The 16,707-nt window shown below is 34.7% G+C and overlaps 3 protein-coding genes across 12 annotated transcripts; 2 read left to right on the top strand and 1 right to left on the bottom strand.

Annotated features, from left to right (window-relative positions):
* Positions 1 to 317: 317 nt before the first annotated feature.
* Positions 318 to 2,871, bottom strand: LOC107406972 (uncharacterized). Of its 4 annotated transcripts, XR_009634856.1 has the most exons (4): positions 2,563 to 2,871; positions 2,195 to 2,392; positions 1,908 to 2,014; positions 318 to 639 (listed from the first exon to the last, which is right to left on the bottom strand). XR_009634856.1 is itself a non-coding variant. In XM_048465472.2 (3 exons), the coding sequence occupies exons 1-2, from the start codon at positions 2,667 to 2,669 to the stop codon at positions 2,233 to 2,235; spliced, it is 267 nt and encodes an 88-aa protein (XP_048321429.2). In that variant the 5' UTR covers positions 2,670 to 2,790; the 3' UTR covers positions 343 to 639; positions 2,195 to 2,232. The 4 variants fall into 4 exon arrangements, 3 of the variants coding, with proteins under 3 accessions (XP_048321429.2, XP_048321430.2, XP_060668649.1); XM_048465472.2 differs by lacking the exon at positions 1,908 to 2,014 and having other exon boundaries at positions 343 to 639; positions 2,563 to 2,790; XM_048465473.2 differs by lacking the exon at positions 1,908 to 2,014 and having other exon boundaries at positions 343 to 639; positions 2,195 to 2,389; positions 2,563 to 2,789.
* Positions 2,872 to 3,210: 339 nt separating this feature from the next.
* LOC107433770 (condensin-1 complex subunit CAP-D2) lies at positions 3,211 to 11,238 on the top strand. 4 transcript variants are annotated; one of them, XR_007238404.2, is made up of 17 exons: positions 3,211 to 3,510; positions 3,914 to 4,236; positions 4,369 to 4,529; positions 4,628 to 5,816; positions 5,979 to 6,170; positions 6,694 to 7,353; positions 7,504 to 7,680; positions 7,897 to 7,964; positions 8,078 to 8,300; positions 8,385 to 8,484; positions 8,587 to 8,702; positions 8,787 to 8,844; positions 8,941 to 9,092; positions 9,165 to 9,366; positions 9,547 to 9,617; positions 9,861 to 10,022; positions 10,098 to 10,191. XR_007238404.2 is itself a non-coding variant. In XM_048465468.2 (17 exons), the coding sequence occupies exons 1-17, from the start codon at positions 3,219 to 3,221 to the stop codon at positions 11,082 to 11,084; spliced, it is 4,191 nt and encodes a 1,396-aa protein (XP_048321425.2). In that variant the 5' UTR covers position 3,218; the 3' UTR covers positions 11,085 to 11,238. The 4 variants fall into 4 exon arrangements, 3 of the variants coding, with proteins under 3 accessions (XP_048321425.2, XP_048321427.2, XP_048321426.2); XM_048465468.2 differs by lacking the exon at positions 9,547 to 9,617 and adding an exon at positions 11,063 to 11,238 and having other exon boundaries at positions 3,218 to 3,510; XM_048465469.2 differs by lacking the exon at positions 9,547 to 9,617 and adding an exon at positions 10,868 to 11,238 and having other exon boundaries at positions 3,220 to 3,510.
* A 1,048-nt stretch (positions 11,239 to 12,286) lies between these two features.
* Positions 12,287 to 16,501, top strand: LOC107433793 (pyruvate kinase 1, cytosolic). Of its 4 annotated transcripts, none has more exons than XM_060812853.1 (16): positions 12,287 to 12,446; positions 12,860 to 12,956; positions 13,046 to 13,143; positions 13,216 to 13,371; positions 13,512 to 13,589; positions 13,716 to 13,847; positions 13,991 to 14,071; positions 14,288 to 14,356; positions 14,561 to 14,650; positions 14,843 to 14,987; positions 15,085 to 15,173; positions 15,261 to 15,356; positions 15,447 to 15,514; positions 15,629 to 15,728; positions 15,805 to 15,861; positions 16,085 to 16,501. In XM_060812853.1, the coding sequence occupies exons 1-16, from the start codon at positions 12,378 to 12,380 to the stop codon at positions 16,235 to 16,237; spliced, it is 1,578 nt and encodes a 525-aa protein (XP_060668836.1). In that variant the 5' UTR covers positions 12,287 to 12,377; the 3' UTR covers positions 16,238 to 16,501. The 4 variants fall into 4 exon arrangements, 3 of the variants coding, with proteins under 3 accessions (XP_060668836.1, XP_060668837.1, XP_060668838.1); XM_060812854.1 differs by having other exon boundaries at positions 12,292 to 12,425; XM_060812855.1 differs by having other exon boundaries at positions 12,409 to 12,524.
* The last annotated feature ends 206 nt before the right edge of the window (positions 16,502 to 16,707 follow it).

Here is a 16,707-nt window from a genome sequence, read left to right as displayed (position 1 = left end):
TTGTTTAAGAGTTAAAAGAGTTTTTTTTTTTTTTTTTTTTTCCTTGGGCAATAGTTTAAGAGTTGAGTTATGCATTTATTTCTTTGCCAAATCAAATAGGAGTGCCCCGAACCCAACATATGCAAGCTTTACTCCTAATCTTTAATTTTACTTTACAAAAACTATATATATATATTTTTTTCTCCCGGATATATATCATGAAAGAAGTAGAAAAAAGACAATTGCAGAAAGAAAAAAGACCATTAAATTTGTACTCATTAATGAACATTTTCATATGCTCAGAACGTTGGATTTACAAAGTCGCCAGCTTTACCACAGCTATCAAAACCACCAATCCAATCATAACATAGAAAACAATACATATTTATTCACCAAAAAAAAAAAAAAGAAAACAATACATATTTATTGTTACGATACAAAAATAAAAAATAAAAAATTCCATCAGTGTAAAAAATAAAAATGAAAAATTATATAAATATTATTAACATCTAATGAGACTACATAACAAACTCCATAAGATGTAGAGGTGACACTTTCATTCTCCCTTCTTTCATCTTACATTTGGCATGTACCGAATCTGCAGAAGGAGAAAGATAGTCGGTCTTCTATTGCACCATAGAATTAAATCACCAACACCCACTGTAGAACAAAAGACATCTCAAACGTTATATAAAATTTAACATAAATTTTGGAAAAATGAAATAAAATCCTTTCAAATAAGTAACAAGGAAAGAATATGTAGGTGGAAAACTTTTAGCAGGAAATAGAATAAAACATATTAGGATGAAATCATCAAGAAATTTCCCATAGCACCATATGTGGAGTTAAATTCACGTAGTCCAACCGAACACAACATCATAATCATGTAAAAGCAGTTTACATCATGATATACTTCCATCTTTAAGATCGTTTTGACATTGAATTGCCAAAAGATACCAAGTTTTTCTTCATTATGTGTTACAGTCGAGAGAAAGTAGCTATCTTAACCTACCCAAGGACCAAAAGTATGATAACATACTTTAAGGGCTAAAGCTTAAGAAGCAAAAGGAGATTTAAGATCGCATGGATTTAATTTGAGAATAAAACACTTCATATCCTCAGCCCTCTTTAAATGACAGTCAATTTGAACTTACAGCATAGCATTTGACCGATACTTTTTCCTTAATCAACAAAAAGGATTCATATGCATGCTATAACAAACTCCATCACATTTTGTTTGTTCCTATGTTTAAGGAGGGTAAGGTCTCAAGTTATCTAAAGTTACTCCAGACATGAAGTTGTAAGATAGCAAAATCTCAGGACATATATCGATACCAATGAATTCTTGAGATCCTCTCTCCAAGTGGAAATTACAATAGTTCTTGTACAACAGGTAACCTCCTCAATAATGTAGTAATACATACGAAACTCACTACTTACATAAGCAGTACCAAACATATAAAACTCACTTGATTGAAAAGAACCGAAACTCAATTTCCTTGCGATAGTCATATAAAAACCTTCACTCAGTTAACCAAGACATCCACGTTGTATGACATTGAAATGCATAGGAACATAGCACATACATCAGAATGCTAGATTTTTAGACAATAAAAAGTTACAATTCAAGTTTTCAGCCACAAATAAGTTCTTTTGAAGAAGCTACTGATTCCAAACACCAGCTAGGAAATATGCAAATCAGGCAATGAAGTAATTGAAGTCTAAGAATGTTCAAACATAAAAGAAAACTTAAAACAACATACATATATAGCTAAATGATTTATATATATATATATATATATATATATCTATTTTTAACCTGTGGAAAAAATTAAATTTAACATTGCAGCCTTGAAAGTAATATCAAAGCAGTTCAATGATAAGGTTCCGTTAAATAAAAACCAACATAAACTCATATTCTAACGTACATGGATGGTCAAATGCACTGCTGATCATAAACTTCCCAGAGAAGCGGCAGAACAGAACTTTAATTTGACAGATGAAATGAATATTCAATCAATCACCAAATCAGACACTACCCAACAACCCACCACAGTAAACAATTAGATGAATTTCAATTATCTGACATGGCAGGCTTAAAAGGTTTTTCACAATTCTAACCACCAATAGCACGTACTAGTACCATCTAGAGGTAATAGGAGCACAGAGATTTAACATAATAAAAGAACAAATAGTTGGTTGTTGAGAGACAAACCAGGGCCATTTTGGGTTGGTGAGAATTTGACGGTAGAATCAACCAACATGAAAAGGGCCAATATCTCCGGTTCTTAGAGAACCGGCAACCTCGTCAGCAACGGTCAAGCAAGAAGAAACCCAACCAGCCAGAGCGATCCAGACCATCTTCGCCATCCAGAGAGTCATGCCCCATGGCATAGCCATTGTCGGTGCCCTTCTTGTTGATGTTGGTCCTTCAATTGAGCCCAGAAAAAAAAAAAAAAAAATCAGAACCCAACAATTCTTTAGGGATTCAAAGCAAACCCATTTCAAGCAGAGCCTTTTTGAGGGAAAGGAATCAGAGAATCAAAAGTAAATTATGTTGGAAGAAAGACGAAAAGATTTTACGATGTGTTATTCGAATAGAGCTGGGTTCTAGGCTTTGCTTCTCTCAGTTGAAGACTTCTCTTTGACTTCACATACCTTCGCTTTGAGTAAAATCCTAAGACAATCATACGATAATGGACTTGGTAATCTCGTGATTAAGCTCTGTTCAATCCCGCCAGAGAAAATAATAATAACAATAAATATATAGAGAAATTAGAGAATAAGAGCACCTTCAACGTGCAAAATAATAATAATAATAATTTAAATGCTTGATAATATTAATTTTTTTCTGAGAGATAATATCAAAAATAAATTTTACATGTCAAAAAAACTAAATCAGTTTTTTGGGTTTTTACGAAATTGGTCCTTCTATTTTTGGTTCTCTTGCAAGACTTTTAATAGCCTGAGTTATAGCTTAATAACATTATTTGGTATCTTAAAAAAAAAAAATGAAAACATAATTTCCGTCTATATATTGGATACTTCATTAAAGTTTGACAAAATTATATTAAAAAAAATTGATGGATCTTATATGCCGTATAAAGTATATGTGTGAAATTTTTAAAAAATAATTTAAATTTCACATAAATTCAACTAAAAAACATTTGCTATTTAAAAAATATTTATTAGAATTTTATTTATGCCATTAAAAAAAACAAAATTGTAAACACTGCCCAATGCCTATCTTGTCCCTGGATCGTCAGGCTGAGATATATAAAGTACAAAATTATGTTCCCGCTCCGCACGTTCAAAAATTTCAGTTGGGTTTGAAATCTGAGCGCAAGAACAAAGCGAAGGAGAGCAAGAGAAGCTCTCTCCGTCTCTCTCCCTCTCCAATGGCTCCCCATTTCGTCTTCCCTCAAACTCTTCAAGCGCTTGAGCAAGAATACGAAGACAACCACCTTTGCGCTCTCAACACCACTGATATCGCCACCCTTCGTTCCTCCGAACTCGAAGAGTTCGTCAAAGGTTAGCCTCTCCTTCTCTATTTCCACAGATTTCCTCCATTGTCGAATCCTAGCACTCTATTTTGTTGCACATAACAAAATTTTAAATGGAAACTGTTAGAAATTATAAGTAAATGTTATTTCTACTTTTATTTATTTATTTATTTTTCTCTTGAACCCTAAATTTTCGTTACTTAGCGAGAGCATATAGGAAAAACGAAAATTAGACAATAATCTTTTGAATTCATAATAAAAAATTTAGGAACTAAAATTGAAGTTTGGAAATGGAAAAAAAAAAAATATATATATATATATATATATATATATACATAGAGGATTCATATTGGTTCATTTTATGATAGAGAAAAATCATCGCCTACACATGGTTCACAATCTCACAGTGCTATGCAATTTGTTTCTAACAGGTGTATCCTTTGATCTGTCCGATAAGGAGCTGTTTTGTGTGGAAGAACAAGATGTGTTTGATCGCGTTTACTCTTTGATCCGCAGTTACAGTGTTCTACCATCATCTTGTAAATTCAATCTTGTTGAGAGTCTGCGGTCCAATCTCAGTGTCCTTCTTCCTAATGTTGATTCGCTTACAAGGCTTTCTGAAGGTCAGGATGGTGAATCACCTGTGCTTGACCGGATTGCATCACATCGTAATGCCTTTAAAATCTACACATTCTTTCTGTTTAGTGTTGTTCTAGCTGAGGAGTCTAATATCAATACCAGCAACAATTCAAAGGTAATTGGATCACTGTCCAATTTATTTATACTATTTATTTCTATATGTGTTCAAATGCAATATTTAATTGCTTTGATTTTGGTATTGGCAATGTTGCTATTGGTTAGTGAAGTCTTTTGATCATTGGTTTAGGTGACTGCGAGTTCTAGGAAGAAACATCCCCTTAACGCATGGAATTGGGAGCCACAGAGAGGCCGGATACTCAACGTGATAGCAAATTCGTTAGAGGTCAACCTCGCGTTGCTCTTTGGTTCACCAAGCCTGGATGAAAACTATATTTCTTTTGTTGCAATGTAAGTTGGGTAACTAATGTTTATCAATCAATTTGCTTCTACTCTTTTTTCTTGTGTAAATTTTAAAAATGATAATTTCCTGATTCATGTCTTTGTAGGAAAACATTTTCTTTGTTTGAGAATGCCGCACTTTTAAAAGACTCTGATACAAAAGATGCTTTATGTCGTATAATTGGTGCTTGTGCTACTAAATACCAATACATGGCACAATCATGTGCTTCCATCATGCACCTAATTCACAAATACGATTTTGTTGTTACCCACATTGCTGATGCGATCGCTGGTGCTGAGAAAAAGTACGCTGATGGGAGCCTGGCTAGTTCTCTCATAAGAGAGATAGGGAGGACTAGTCCAAAAGACTATGTGAAGGACAGTGCTGGGGCCGAAAATGTTGGTCGTTTTATGGTGGAACTTGCTGATCGGCTGCCAAAATTGCTTTCTACTAACATTGGAGTCCTGGTGCAGCACTTTGGTGGGGATTCTTATAAGATAAGGAATGCTCTTGTTGGAGTATTGGGGAAGCTGGTTGCAAAGGCATTTAAGGACGTGGAGGGTGAATTAAGTTCTAAAACTGTTCGCCTCAGAACCAAGCAAGCTATGTTGGAAATATTACTTGAGAGGTGCCGAGATGTTTCAGCATATACTAGGAGTCGGGTTCTTCAAGTTTGGGCTGAACTGTGCGAAGAACATTCTGTTTCAATTGGCTTGTGGAATGAGGTTGCAGAAGTTGCTGCTGGGAGGTTGGAGGATAAGAGTGCAATAGTTAGAAAATCTGCAATAAATTTACTTATCACGATGTTGCAGCATAATCCATTTGGTCCACAACTTCGAATAGCTTCCTTTGAAGCAACCTTGGAACAGTACCAGAAAAAGCTAAAAGAGCTTGAACCAGATATCGCTTCAGAAAGTGTTGTGAACAGGGTACTATCTGATGGTGATACCTGTAATGGAGATGATGAGGTTGATGATGAAGATGATTTTACTGTGACCATGGAACAGCAGGAGAGTATGACTTATAGTTCTCTACCTAATATAAAAGAAAATGTTGTTCAGATGGATAGCTCTGTGCCAGATGTTGGGAACTTGGAGGAAACAAGGGCCTTGGTCGCATCGCTTGAGGCTGGCTTGAGGTTTTCCAAGTGTATGGCTGCGACGATGCCAATACTTGTCCAATTGATGGCATCATCTTCTGCCACTGATGTGGAGAACACGATTCTCTTATTGATGAGGTGCAGACAATTTCAAATTGATGGCTCAGAAGCATGTCTCCGTAAGATGTTGCCACTGGTACTTTTATTACTTCCCCCTACAAATTAGAAATATTAGTGTCACAGTTTTTTGGCATAACTTTTTTTTTTTTAACTTATTTATCTTCGTTCAATAATTAGCAAGAACTATGGATTTTAAATGCATGAGAGGTGCGGTGTCTTCTATATGTGCCTTGTGTAGGTATTTTCTCAAGACAAGTCCATATATGAAGCTGTAGAAAACGCTTTCATTACGATTTATATAAGGAAAAGCCCTGTTGAAACTGCTAAGAATCTTTTGAATCTTGCAATAGAGTCAAATATAGGAGATCTAGCAGCTCTGGAGTTCATAGTTGGTGCACTGGTGTCCAAAGGTGATATATCAAGCAGTGTGGTAAGTTCTCTTTGATGAATTTTTTAAACAATATTGGCAACAAACTAATTCTTTTAGTCTTCGAGGTTGGATTTACATGCAGAGGATCCATTTAGTGTTGATTTGTTTGAGCCTGTCAAAAGCTTTTTTGTTTTTTGTTTTTTTTTTGTGTTTTTTTTTTCCTTCCCTAACAAAGGTGGGTTTTAATATGCTCGATTCCTTTGGTGGTTAAGGAAACAAATCAGCTCTTTGCCTTACTTCCACCTAGTAGAGTATAAATGGCCATTATAATCCAAAATTCAAACAAACATTATTAAAATTGTAAAACCATAAAATAGTACGATTGTTGAGTTCTTTTTTATAGCTGATGAATTCTGCTAAAGCTTCTGGTAATGGAACATGCTTCTGGTATCCTTTTTTATTTTCAACAGTTACTGAGTAATTCATTGTGTAATTACAGTTATCTTTAATATTACTGTAGCTAATAAATTCTGTTTCTGCTATGATCTTGAATAAAAGTCCTTACAAAGTATTGCTTTTGCAGGTAGCAGCATTATGGGATTTCTTTTGCTTTAATGTAACTGGAACCACCGCAGAGCAGAGTCGTGGTGCGTTACATGTCCTTTGCATGGCAGCCAAGTCTCATCCTGAGGTACTTGGCTCCCACTTGCAGGATATTATCGATATTGGGTTTGGTCGTTGGGCTAAAGTGGAATCTTTGCTTGCCAGAACAGCATGTATTGCTCTTCAGAGATTATCTCAAGAGGACAAGAAAAACTTATTGTCTAGTAATGGGAGCAGAGTATTTAGTATTTTGCAAAGCTTAATTACTGGTTTCTGGCTCCCTGAAAATATATGGTACGCTGCTGCTGATAGAGCTATTGCTGCCATATATACAATTCACCCAACTCCTGAAGTCCTAGCTGTTGATCTTGTAAAGAAATCTCTCAATTCTTTGTTTGATTGTAACGGAGGTGAGGAGTTGCAGAATGAAATTGATAGTGGTAATGCTGGAATACTTACAACAACTCAAGTAGGAAAACTTAGTAGATATCTATTTGTGGTAAGTCATATTGCAATGAACCAACTCGTGTATATTGAATCATGTCTACGAAAGATCCGGAGGCAGAAAGTTGGTCAAGAAAAGATGGAATCTGAAAGTCAGACAAATGGTAACGTCACAATGCCTGGTGATACTCCAAAGGTGAGATGTTACCCTGTATACCTTATCACAATGAAACATGGAGTCGTCATTGTTTAAATTTTTCTTTTTTGTTACTAATGATTTTCATTTCTATTGGTTTTAAATTTTTCTCCTGTTATATGTAAAGATTTCTTCTATTCAATTTTGCAGGAAAATGGTATCAATGCTGAGCTTGGCCTTGCTGCGTCTGAAGATGCAATTCTTGATACACTCTCTGAAAGAGCAGAAAAAGAAATTATTTCTGGTGATTTTAACGAGAAGAATCTGATTGGTCATTGTGCAACTTTCCTGTCTAAGCTTTGTAGAAACTTCAGTTTGATGCAAAAGGTGATTGCCTCAATCCCCCCCACCCACCCGAGATAAATACATCCATTTAAAGATAGGAATGCATTTCTGCCAACTTTAGGAGTATCATATTAGTCATGACTTATGATTTTTATTTGAAACAGTCAATACATTTAGTTTTATAAGCCTCAACACCATTAATGTTTAGATTTGCATTAAAATTTGTTCAACAAAATGATTGTTTTCTACTTTTTGCAGTATCCAGAACTACAGGCATCTGGAATGCTTGCTTTATGTCGGTTTATGATTATTGATGCAAATTTTTGGTGAGATCTTATAAGCTCACTCTACCTACCTATTAATTCATAATTATATAAATCTCTGTTATGTATACTGAAAAGAGAAAACCCAATATCCACATTTTCTTTTTGATTTCCAGTGATGCGAACCTCCAGCTTCTCTTCACGGTTGTGGAGAATGCACAATCAGAAGTTGTTCGTTCCAATTGCAGTATTGCACTTGGAGATTTGGCTGTACGCTTTCCTAATCTTTTAGAACCATGGACAGAGAACATGTATTCCAGGTTACAGGACCCTTCAGTTTCTGTTAGGAAGAATGCCGTTTTGGTGCTTTCTCATCTCATACTGAATGACATGATGAAGGTCTGAGGAGGCCTGCCTAAGACTGCTTGTTCTTCTCTTTACTTAAAATGAATTAGGGTCTGATTCTGGCTGTTGCTTTCTCAGGTTAAAGGTTACATAAACGAAATGGCTATGAGATTAGAAGATGAAGATGACAGGATTTCAAATCTGGCTAAACTGTTTTTTCATGAGCTGTCTAAGAAAGGTAAACCCTGACACTTTTCTAGTAATACTGTTCTGATTATAGCAATTTTCTTTTGTATGATTCATTCTGTCAATTGAATATTATTCTTGCAATTTTCCACAGGAAGCAATCCGGTATATAATTTGCTTCCAGATATACTGGGCAAATTATCCAACCAGAATATAAAGAGAGAGTCTTTCTGCAATATCATGCAGTTTTTAATTGGTTCCATCAAGAAGGTATAAATTACTTAGCCGATTTAAGTTGGCAAACATTTGTTCTCTCATGATGATATTACATGATTTCTCTTGAATATTTTCCAGGACAAACAAATGGAAGCTCTTGTTGAAAAGCTTTGTAACAGGTTTAGTGGAGTTACAGGTATGCATTCCCTAAATATACCTATTTTCTCGTTTGCTAAATTGATTCTCCGTTTCTACTCTTCTAATAATGACATGTACAAGTATATTACTGCAGATATTAGACAGTGGGAATATATTTCTTACTGTCTATCTCAGCTGGCATTCACTGAAAAAGGAATGAAAAAGCTCATGGAGTTATTGAAGACATTTGAACATGCCCTGTCTGAGGATTCTGTGATGGACCATTTTAGGAGCATAATAAACAAGGTATTATCAGTTCTACTTGGCTACTTGCATCTTGTCATATATAAATTTAATTGCTTACATTAACTGAAACAGGGCAAGAAATTTGCAAAGCCAGAACTCAAATTATGCATTGAGGAGTTTGAGGATAAGTTAAATAAGTTCCATGCTGAAAAAAAGGAACAAGAAGTGACCGCAAGAAATGCCCAGATTCACCATCAGAAAATTGGTCATGTGGAAGGTTTTGCCACCGCTAGGAATTCTAAAGAAGATAGAACTGAATTTGATGTTACTGAAGGTCAATTTAATCAACTTTGGCTATGGTTTATAGTGAACTCTTGTTGCTTTCAAGTTTCCACTCTCTTAGTCCATTAAGTTTACAACTTGGAACTTCAAACCTTATATTTTGGAAAATTAGTTAAAGAGATTTACGTGTAGTTTACAGAGATCATAGCATGATTCATTCTTTATGCCTCAGGTGAGAAATGTTGGGGAAGGAACATTGGAGAAATGGGGAACTACATTGTTCTTTACAAGATGCATCTATTTGTTAGTATATAATTATCATGTTCAGGGAAACTTCTTAGCAATTTCCTTCTTTGTCAAAAAATTCTTTATATTTATAAATTGTTTATATTTCACAAAATTTTCCCAAAGCCGATGAGATTTTATCTTCATAGATGCCATTCTTGTGGCTTGCATAACTGAGGCTATTTTGATGGTTCTATATTTGTAATCTTATGTTGTTGAAATGGGGTACTTGGTCTAACCTTCATTTTCTCTTACGTACAGATGGTGAAGTCATCGACCCCTCAGGTGAAGAAGTGACTCATCCCTTGAATGATGTGTCAAATTTCAAATCTGTCGAGTCAGATGAATATTCAGGTGCTTCTAGTGAGTTGACAGAGCAAGAACCAGGTGATGTAGAAGTTCAATCACCAATATCTAAGAGAGGTAGTTTAAGCACCAAAACCTTATCATTAGTTCAAATATATTGTATTTGTGCACTAAAGTTTGAAACTGTTTCAGGAGCCACAAAATCAAGAGCTAAGAAAAGCAACCTGAAAGGTCAAAACAGCTCTATTTCTGCATCCACAAGAAAAAATATGCGGTCAAAGCAAAGGTGAGTCTATATATGTGCTCTTTGTTGTGCGAGCATGGTAGTGTGTTGTATAAATAATAGCTTCAGCCTCTTTTAGAGCCCTAAAATAAAGGATGAAATAATTTAATAATTTTCTTATAATAAATATTAGCAAATGAGTTGAAATATTAAGAAAGGAATAGCAATCGGTATACAGATAACCAAAGACGAACCCGTAGCTTAGAAGGGAGGTAAAAAATTAAATAGCAAAATAATAAAGAGAGTAAGCTGATGTAAAAGAAGAAAAATGAAACAGCTTAGTAATAAGGAGATATGCGGACTTATACAGACTAGGCTTGTAGTTGAAGTGAAGAAGCACTAGTAAATAAGCGATCACAAGCCAGCAAGTAAGTTCAACCTTAGAATGCAGTCTCCTTATTACAACTATGCGCTTTTTTTTACCCGATATTTCTAAGATATCTAAGAGCCATAACAAATTAGCTTCCTACGGCCTTAGCAGCAACATAAAAATATTTAGAGGTACAATGAGGGGAAAAAAGAGTATGTATATTTCCAAAGATTTGTATAAATATACAAGGGTATTTTTTATTTTTATTAATGGATTTGAAGTTATTTCAGCTTGGAAAATAAATGGAAGTGATCATTTTTCTCATAACATGCTGAAGAAAACATTAAACAGATCTTTATGATTATGCAGGTAGTCTGAAGACGAGACTGTTCAAATATTATTTTGTAATTTTTTTTTTTTTTTTTTTTTGGGGTAAATAAATGTAACTGCTGCTTGCTTTGCGATTGGACCTAGAAAAAGTTGGGCTTACCAGATAGGTGAATTTGTGTACGAATCTGTGCTATTGCTCCACGATGGATAAATTTTTTTTCTTAATATTTTCAGGAACAAATTTGCTTGGATGTAAATGGAAGGGGAAAAAAAAAAAAAAAGTTGAAATCACAAAATTAGTAGCTATATTTGTGGCCATAGATAAAGTGCAATGTAGTCTTATATTTCTTTTGAAAAGTAGAGGATGGCTGATTCTTTGACTTTCGTATTGAGAACGCTATTTTTAATTAGTTAGTTGGCCACGAGGGATATCGCAACTATTAGTTACCAGTCGGAATCTGAATTTCGTCGTGACGATGTTAACCTTATTTTTTTTTAATATTTCATTGCTGTTTTTATATTTTTGATTTTTTTGGAAAAGGAAGAAAATTAAATATTATTCATGTTTTCTTTTTTTCTTTTTTTCTTTTTTGACTTTTTTTTAATGGAAGCCATTTCACTAAAATGAAAAGTTACAAAATCATAGTATCTTCCAAAATAAGATGTAGCGCCAAGGAAATATGTTCCTTCCTGATATTCAAAGAATTGTTAGCTTTTTTACTTTTGTTCGATGGATAAAATGTGTCGTACAATTTACATGTTAAATGCAAAGAATAGCCATCAATATATAAAATTAAAAAGAAATTATTGGGAAAATAACGACAACAATCTTATTGTCAAAAGGATCGAACTGAGAAAAGCAATGGTAACATTTCTCAAAGGTTCAAGCCATGCTTGCGTTATTATAAATAAATATTTTTATTTATATTTTTTTAATGAATAATTATCAAAGGATGCAGTATCCAATATTTTTAAAAAAATGAATGAAAAAAAATCAGTAAGGTAAAATATTTAAGAAATAATATGCAAATTGAATTTTAAAAAAGTTTCTAAGGCATCCCTACATAGTCTATTACTTTTTGCCATCCCATGATCCCAAATCTATTATTCATCCTTTCATAGTATTTGAGTCCTTAGGCTATGCAAACATAAGCTTTAAAAAAAAAAAAAAGAAAAAAAAAAGGCAACATAAAATAAACAAATTATGTATTTCTTTACCAATTTGTTTCTCATGATCTCATTCACACATAACCATATATAATTATATAATTATGTTAATGTCTCAACTGTTGCACCTTTTGAGGGTTCGTGAAGTAGTAGCTGAAGTGTGTTAAAACCTTTTTTTTTAAAATGAAAATTGAGGTGTTATTTGTAAGAAGGGGGTGGGGTTTTTATGTAATTTCGTTACCTAACGCCCACCACAGTTTCTTCTATAAATCTAAACAAACCTCAAGTCTCCTTTTCTTACTTACCCGCCAAAATCTTTGTGTACCAAACTAAACCCCCAATCCCTTCTCTGTCCCTGAAAGGATTAAGCTTCTATCTATCTATGCAGGGAGGTCAAATGGTGGTTGAAGAGCCTTTCAAGCTCTCTTCGGTCCTAACTTCTTCCACAATAGTAACTTCTTCTGTTTCTCTAGTTTTCTTTCTTGATTTTTCTTCTTTGCAATGAGTTTCAGTTGCTGTTCATCATTTAGTAAGAATCAGAAACACAAACAGATATTCACAATTAATACTTCTTGGGAAATCATCATTTGTACCTTTTACCAATTCTAGTGTTTTTTTCTTATTATATAGTGGAGGCTCTAATGTTTATAAGTTTTGATTATTTATCTGTCAGTGAAACAACAATAGCAAAGTTTCAGTCAAGTATAGCTTATAATTCTAACGAAAACATTTTAATTAACTAATAATCTTCAGCAAACAATTAGAAGAACAGAATGGATTAGTAATAACTAGCTTATTCCCTAGAAAGCATATACCTTTTTTGACCATTTCCTTGTGTTCATGTGGTTTTGAAATTGTGTGCAGAGCTCTATACCATCACTTACCAAAATAGTTGGCACGCTCGGACCAAACTCGCGCTCTGTCGAGGCAATTGAGGCATGTCTAAAGGCAGGAATGTCGGGTAACAATCTCCATTTCTACTTTTTTTTTTTTTCTTCTAATTTTTATGTTTTATAAGTGCTAAAGATATTTGTTTTTCCAACTTTCCAGTTGCCCGGTTTGATTTTTCTGGGTTTGATGGGGACTACCACCAGGAAACCATTGATAATTTAAGGACAGCTGCGAAAAATGCTAAGAAACTTTGTGCTGTGAGTGAACACAAGTCATTGTAAAAGCTGAATTTTCTGAATGGTTTCACATCCAATTAATTCATATTTCAGGTAATGCTAGACACTATTGGCCCAGAACTTCAAGTTTCTAACGAGACAGGGAAACTAATAGAGCTGAAGGCTGATGATCATGTGACTATCACTTCAGATACTACTATACAACCATCAGCAGATATCTTACCAGTTAGTTATGCCGACCTTGCTCGGGTTCGTCCTCTTTATCTTGTTAAATTTATTTTCTAAGTTATACAGATAATGCATTTCTGCAAAACTAGCTAAATAGATGGTATCTTAGTGTAATTTTGCTTATTAATAATCTAATATAATTAATTTCCCTATCATTGCAGACCGTAAAGAAGGGTGATACCATTTTTCTTGGGCAGTACCTCTTCACAGGGAGTGAAACCACCTCTGTTTGGCTTGAGGTAATTAGATCTTAAAATAAGTACCCTAAGCTCTGCCTTGATTTATGTGAATTAAGGCCTTGTATCAATACTCTAGTAGTATATCATGTTCCTCATTCCTCATCTAGTCCATTCATAAGTCTGCAGGTTCTGGAGACAAAAAATCAAGATGTTATTTGCCTGGTGAAAAACAGTGCCACTCTTTCAGGCTTTATATTTACCATGCATGTTTCCCAAGTCCATGTCAATTTGCCCACTTTAACTGACTATGACAAGCAGGTAATTATACTTACGCTTCATCATTAACTTATTGCTGCTTCTATACTACTGAACTTATTAAGCCCTTTCCAAATGTTACTAATTGTTTCTGAAAAGTGCCAACATTTGACTTCTTCCTTCTTTCCTTTCCAACCAATTAATAGGTTATTTCAAGTTGGGGCTCACGGAATAACATTGACTTCGTTTCTCTTTCATATACACGCCATGTAGAAGATGTGCAAGAGGTCAGTTCATGTTTTTCCTTTTGTTGTTACTGTTGTTACAGTAACTGGTTTTGCCTTCTAAACTGAGGATATATCATTCTGTTCTCACTTTTCACCTTCAAGTTCAGTTCTAGTATAAGCAGAGAAATTCTATGTTCTTTTTGTACAATTTATTTTGATTTGTACATCTCTTGCAACTTCTGGGGGTTAATCTGTTAATTTTACTCTTTTCTGCAGCTTAGAGCATTCCTTAAAACACAGAACCTGAATGAAACCAGAATATTTGCCAAAATTGAAACAGTGGAGGTGGGCTATTGCATTGTCATGAATTTGAATTTAGTTCAGAGGAGTTCGGGCCGGTGGTGGTCTCTTCTTTGTTTTAGTTAGTTGCAGCATTTAATCCTTATTGTTTTCCTACTATGCATTATTAAATTTCTTTCAGTGTCTCCAAAAATGTTTGTACTGCATATGAAATTATCATTCTATATATGAGCAATGTTTTTGATACAGGGTTTGAAACATTTTGATGAGATTCTTCGAGAAGCCGACGGCGTTATCCTTTCTCGTGGGAATTTAGGAATTGACCTCCCCCCAGAAAAGGTTAGAAAGCCTATATATATATATATATATATTGCAGTGAACGTGATAAAGACTCTTGAAATACAAATCAAATATCTATTTTTCTGGGCCAATTACCCAAGAAAATGAAAACTTCTCAGGAATCTAGATAGAACTTTTGTTGTGCTGGTCACCATGTTGAGATCTCTCTCTCTCCCTCTCTGTACATTGTAGGTTTTCTTATTCCAGAAATCTGCTGTTTATAAGTGCAACATGGTTGGAAAGCCTGCCATAATTACTCGGGTAGTTGACAGTATGACTGGGAATCTACGGCCAACTCGTGCAGAAGCAACTGATGTTGCTAATGCTGTTCTTGATGGTTTGTAAATTCATCCATTTCAGTATCATGAGCTTTCACTGTGTTTCTGCTTTTCTGTGTTTCTGAAGACACATCTTTATTGTGCATCATTAATCAGGTACGGATGGTATCCTGCTAGGCGCGGAGACACTTCATGGCCTATATCCTGTTGAGGCTATCAAAATTGTTGGCGGCATATGTGCTGAAGTATGTTACTTTTGGCAGGATTTTTTTAGCTCTCTTTTATGTTTATCAGACAATAAGCGTATCGGGGAAACTGTTAATATTTTGTAGGCTGAAAGAGTTTATAATCAGCTTTTTCACTTCAAGACAATTTTAAAATATATGAAAGAGCCTATGTCTCATGCCGAATCTGTTGCTTCATCAGCGGTATGTGAAAATTTTTCACCCTCCTTATTTCCTTTCTCATTCTTACCAAACAAACAGCAACCAGTTGAATTCTTCTTAATCTTTTACAAGGTACGTGCGGCTCTTACAGTTAAGGCTGCAATCATTGTCGTTTTCACTTCCTCCGGTGGAGCAGCAAGGTGCTCTACATGTTTATCATCCAACAGAGGGGAAAAAAAAAACAAAAAAATGGAGAATCATACTAGAAATAGAAAATTACAGGCTAAACTTGATTGACAAGTTTGTTTTTGCAGGTTGATTGCAAAGTACAGGCCAACAGTGCCAGTTTTCGCGGTTGTCATTCCCCGTCTCAAAACAAATTCACTGAAATGGATTTTCACGGGTTCATCACAGGTTTATCACTCTCTAACACTTTGAGCATACTCAAAGAAGCACTTGTATTGAGCAATTTCCTACTATTATGATGCAGGCTAGGCACTTACTGGGTGTAAGAGGAGTTTATCCTATTTTGGCTGGTCCAATTGTGGTAAGCACTTTTTGATGGATTACCAAAGAAAAAGTTCATTGCAAATGGCTCCTTACTTAAATGAATGGATTACAGCATTTGTTTAAAGAATATCATTCTCTGTTGCTTTTTCTTCCACACCTTTTCCTTTCTGTCTCTTTTTTCTTTCCCTCTGCTTTTCCATTCTTTCCTTTTACGATGTTTGTTATATCTTGTTACATTGGAAATCTAACTTTTATTGCAGGCTACTTCGGGTGGTTCTACTGAAGAAACTAGCTTAAAACTTGCCCTTGAGTATGGTGAATCTGTGGGATTACTCAAACCCAATGATCAGGTGGTCGTCTTCCAAAAGATAGGGGACTCGTCAGTGGTCAAAATCGTGGAGTTCGAAGGCTAGCTAGCCTCCCTTTTAAGTTCACCGTCTATTTCTATTTAACTTTTTCACTCTAATAATTTCAATGTTACTTCAGGAGTGAAATTATAGCATTTGTCTAAAAGTTACATCCGCTATACGCCCCACGACCATGCACATTCTACATTACACATTGCTCTGTCAAAAAGATTGGGCTACGAATATAAAGTAATGGATTTAGCTTGCATTTATTTGTAATGGGATTGTTGAATCAAAATAGTAGCAGGCAGCTGCAAGTTTTATTCGACCCGTTCAGAATTCATAGATTTGTGGGATAACCAAAACATTAAAATGCGGTGAAATAAACTTTTGATTTTAACATACATGAAGACCCATTTTTACAAACAAGCTCAATTTCAGAAGCTCAATCCCTTGGCCCCCATCAATACATGCACTAACTTAATACACAGCCTTTTTATGTTTGTCTTTACTTTCACAAGTCAAAAACATCATAT

This window comes from Ziziphus jujuba, chromosome 11, assembly GCF_031755915.1.
Source record: "Ziziphus jujuba cultivar Dongzao chromosome 11, ASM3175591v1".
Taxonomy (NCBI): domain Eukaryota; kingdom Viridiplantae; phylum Streptophyta; class Magnoliopsida; order Rosales; family Rhamnaceae; genus Ziziphus; species Ziziphus jujuba.
Note: the sequence above shows the minus strand (reverse complement) of the source record. Positions and strands in the feature narration are given on the sequence as shown.

What these genes read in the sequence shown, in the direction of transcription:
- LOC107406972 (XM_048465472.2), bottom strand. Translation starts at nt 2,669, where the DNA reads ATGATTGTCTTAGGATTTTACTCAAAGCGAAGGTATGTGAAGTCAAAG. An exon ending in CTCTATTCGAATAACACATC is followed by an intron (nt 2,393 to 2,562) that starts GTAAAATCTTTT and finishes AACATCAACAAG; the next exon opens with AAGGGCACCGACAATGGCTA.
- LOC107433793 (XM_060812853.1), top strand. Translation starts at nt 12,378, where the DNA reads ATGCAGGGAGGTCAAATGGTGGTTGAAGAGCCTTTCAAGCTCTCTTCG. An exon ending in GTTATGCCGACCTTGCTCGG is followed by an intron (nt 13,372 to 13,511) that starts GTTCGTCCTCTT and finishes CTATCATTGCAG; the next exon opens with ACCGTAAAGAAGGGTGATAC. An exon ending in TTGACCTCCCCCCAGAAAAG is followed by an intron (nt 14,651 to 14,842) that starts GTTAGAAAGCCT and finishes TGTACATTGTAG; the next exon opens with GTTTTCTTATTCCAGAAATC.
- LOC107433770 (XM_048465468.2), top strand. Translation starts at nt 3,219, where the DNA reads ATGCCTATCTTGTCCCTGGATCGTCAGGCTGAGATATATAAAGTACAA. An exon ending in ACTCGAAGAGTTCGTCAAAG is followed by an intron (nt 3,511 to 3,913) that starts GTTAGCCTCTCC and finishes TGTTTCTAACAG; the next exon opens with GTGTATCCTTTGATCTGTCC. An exon ending in ATACCAGCAACAATTCAAAG is followed by an intron (nt 4,237 to 4,368) that starts GTAATTGGATCA and finishes TCATTGGTTTAG; the next exon opens with GTGACTGCGAGTTCTAGGAA.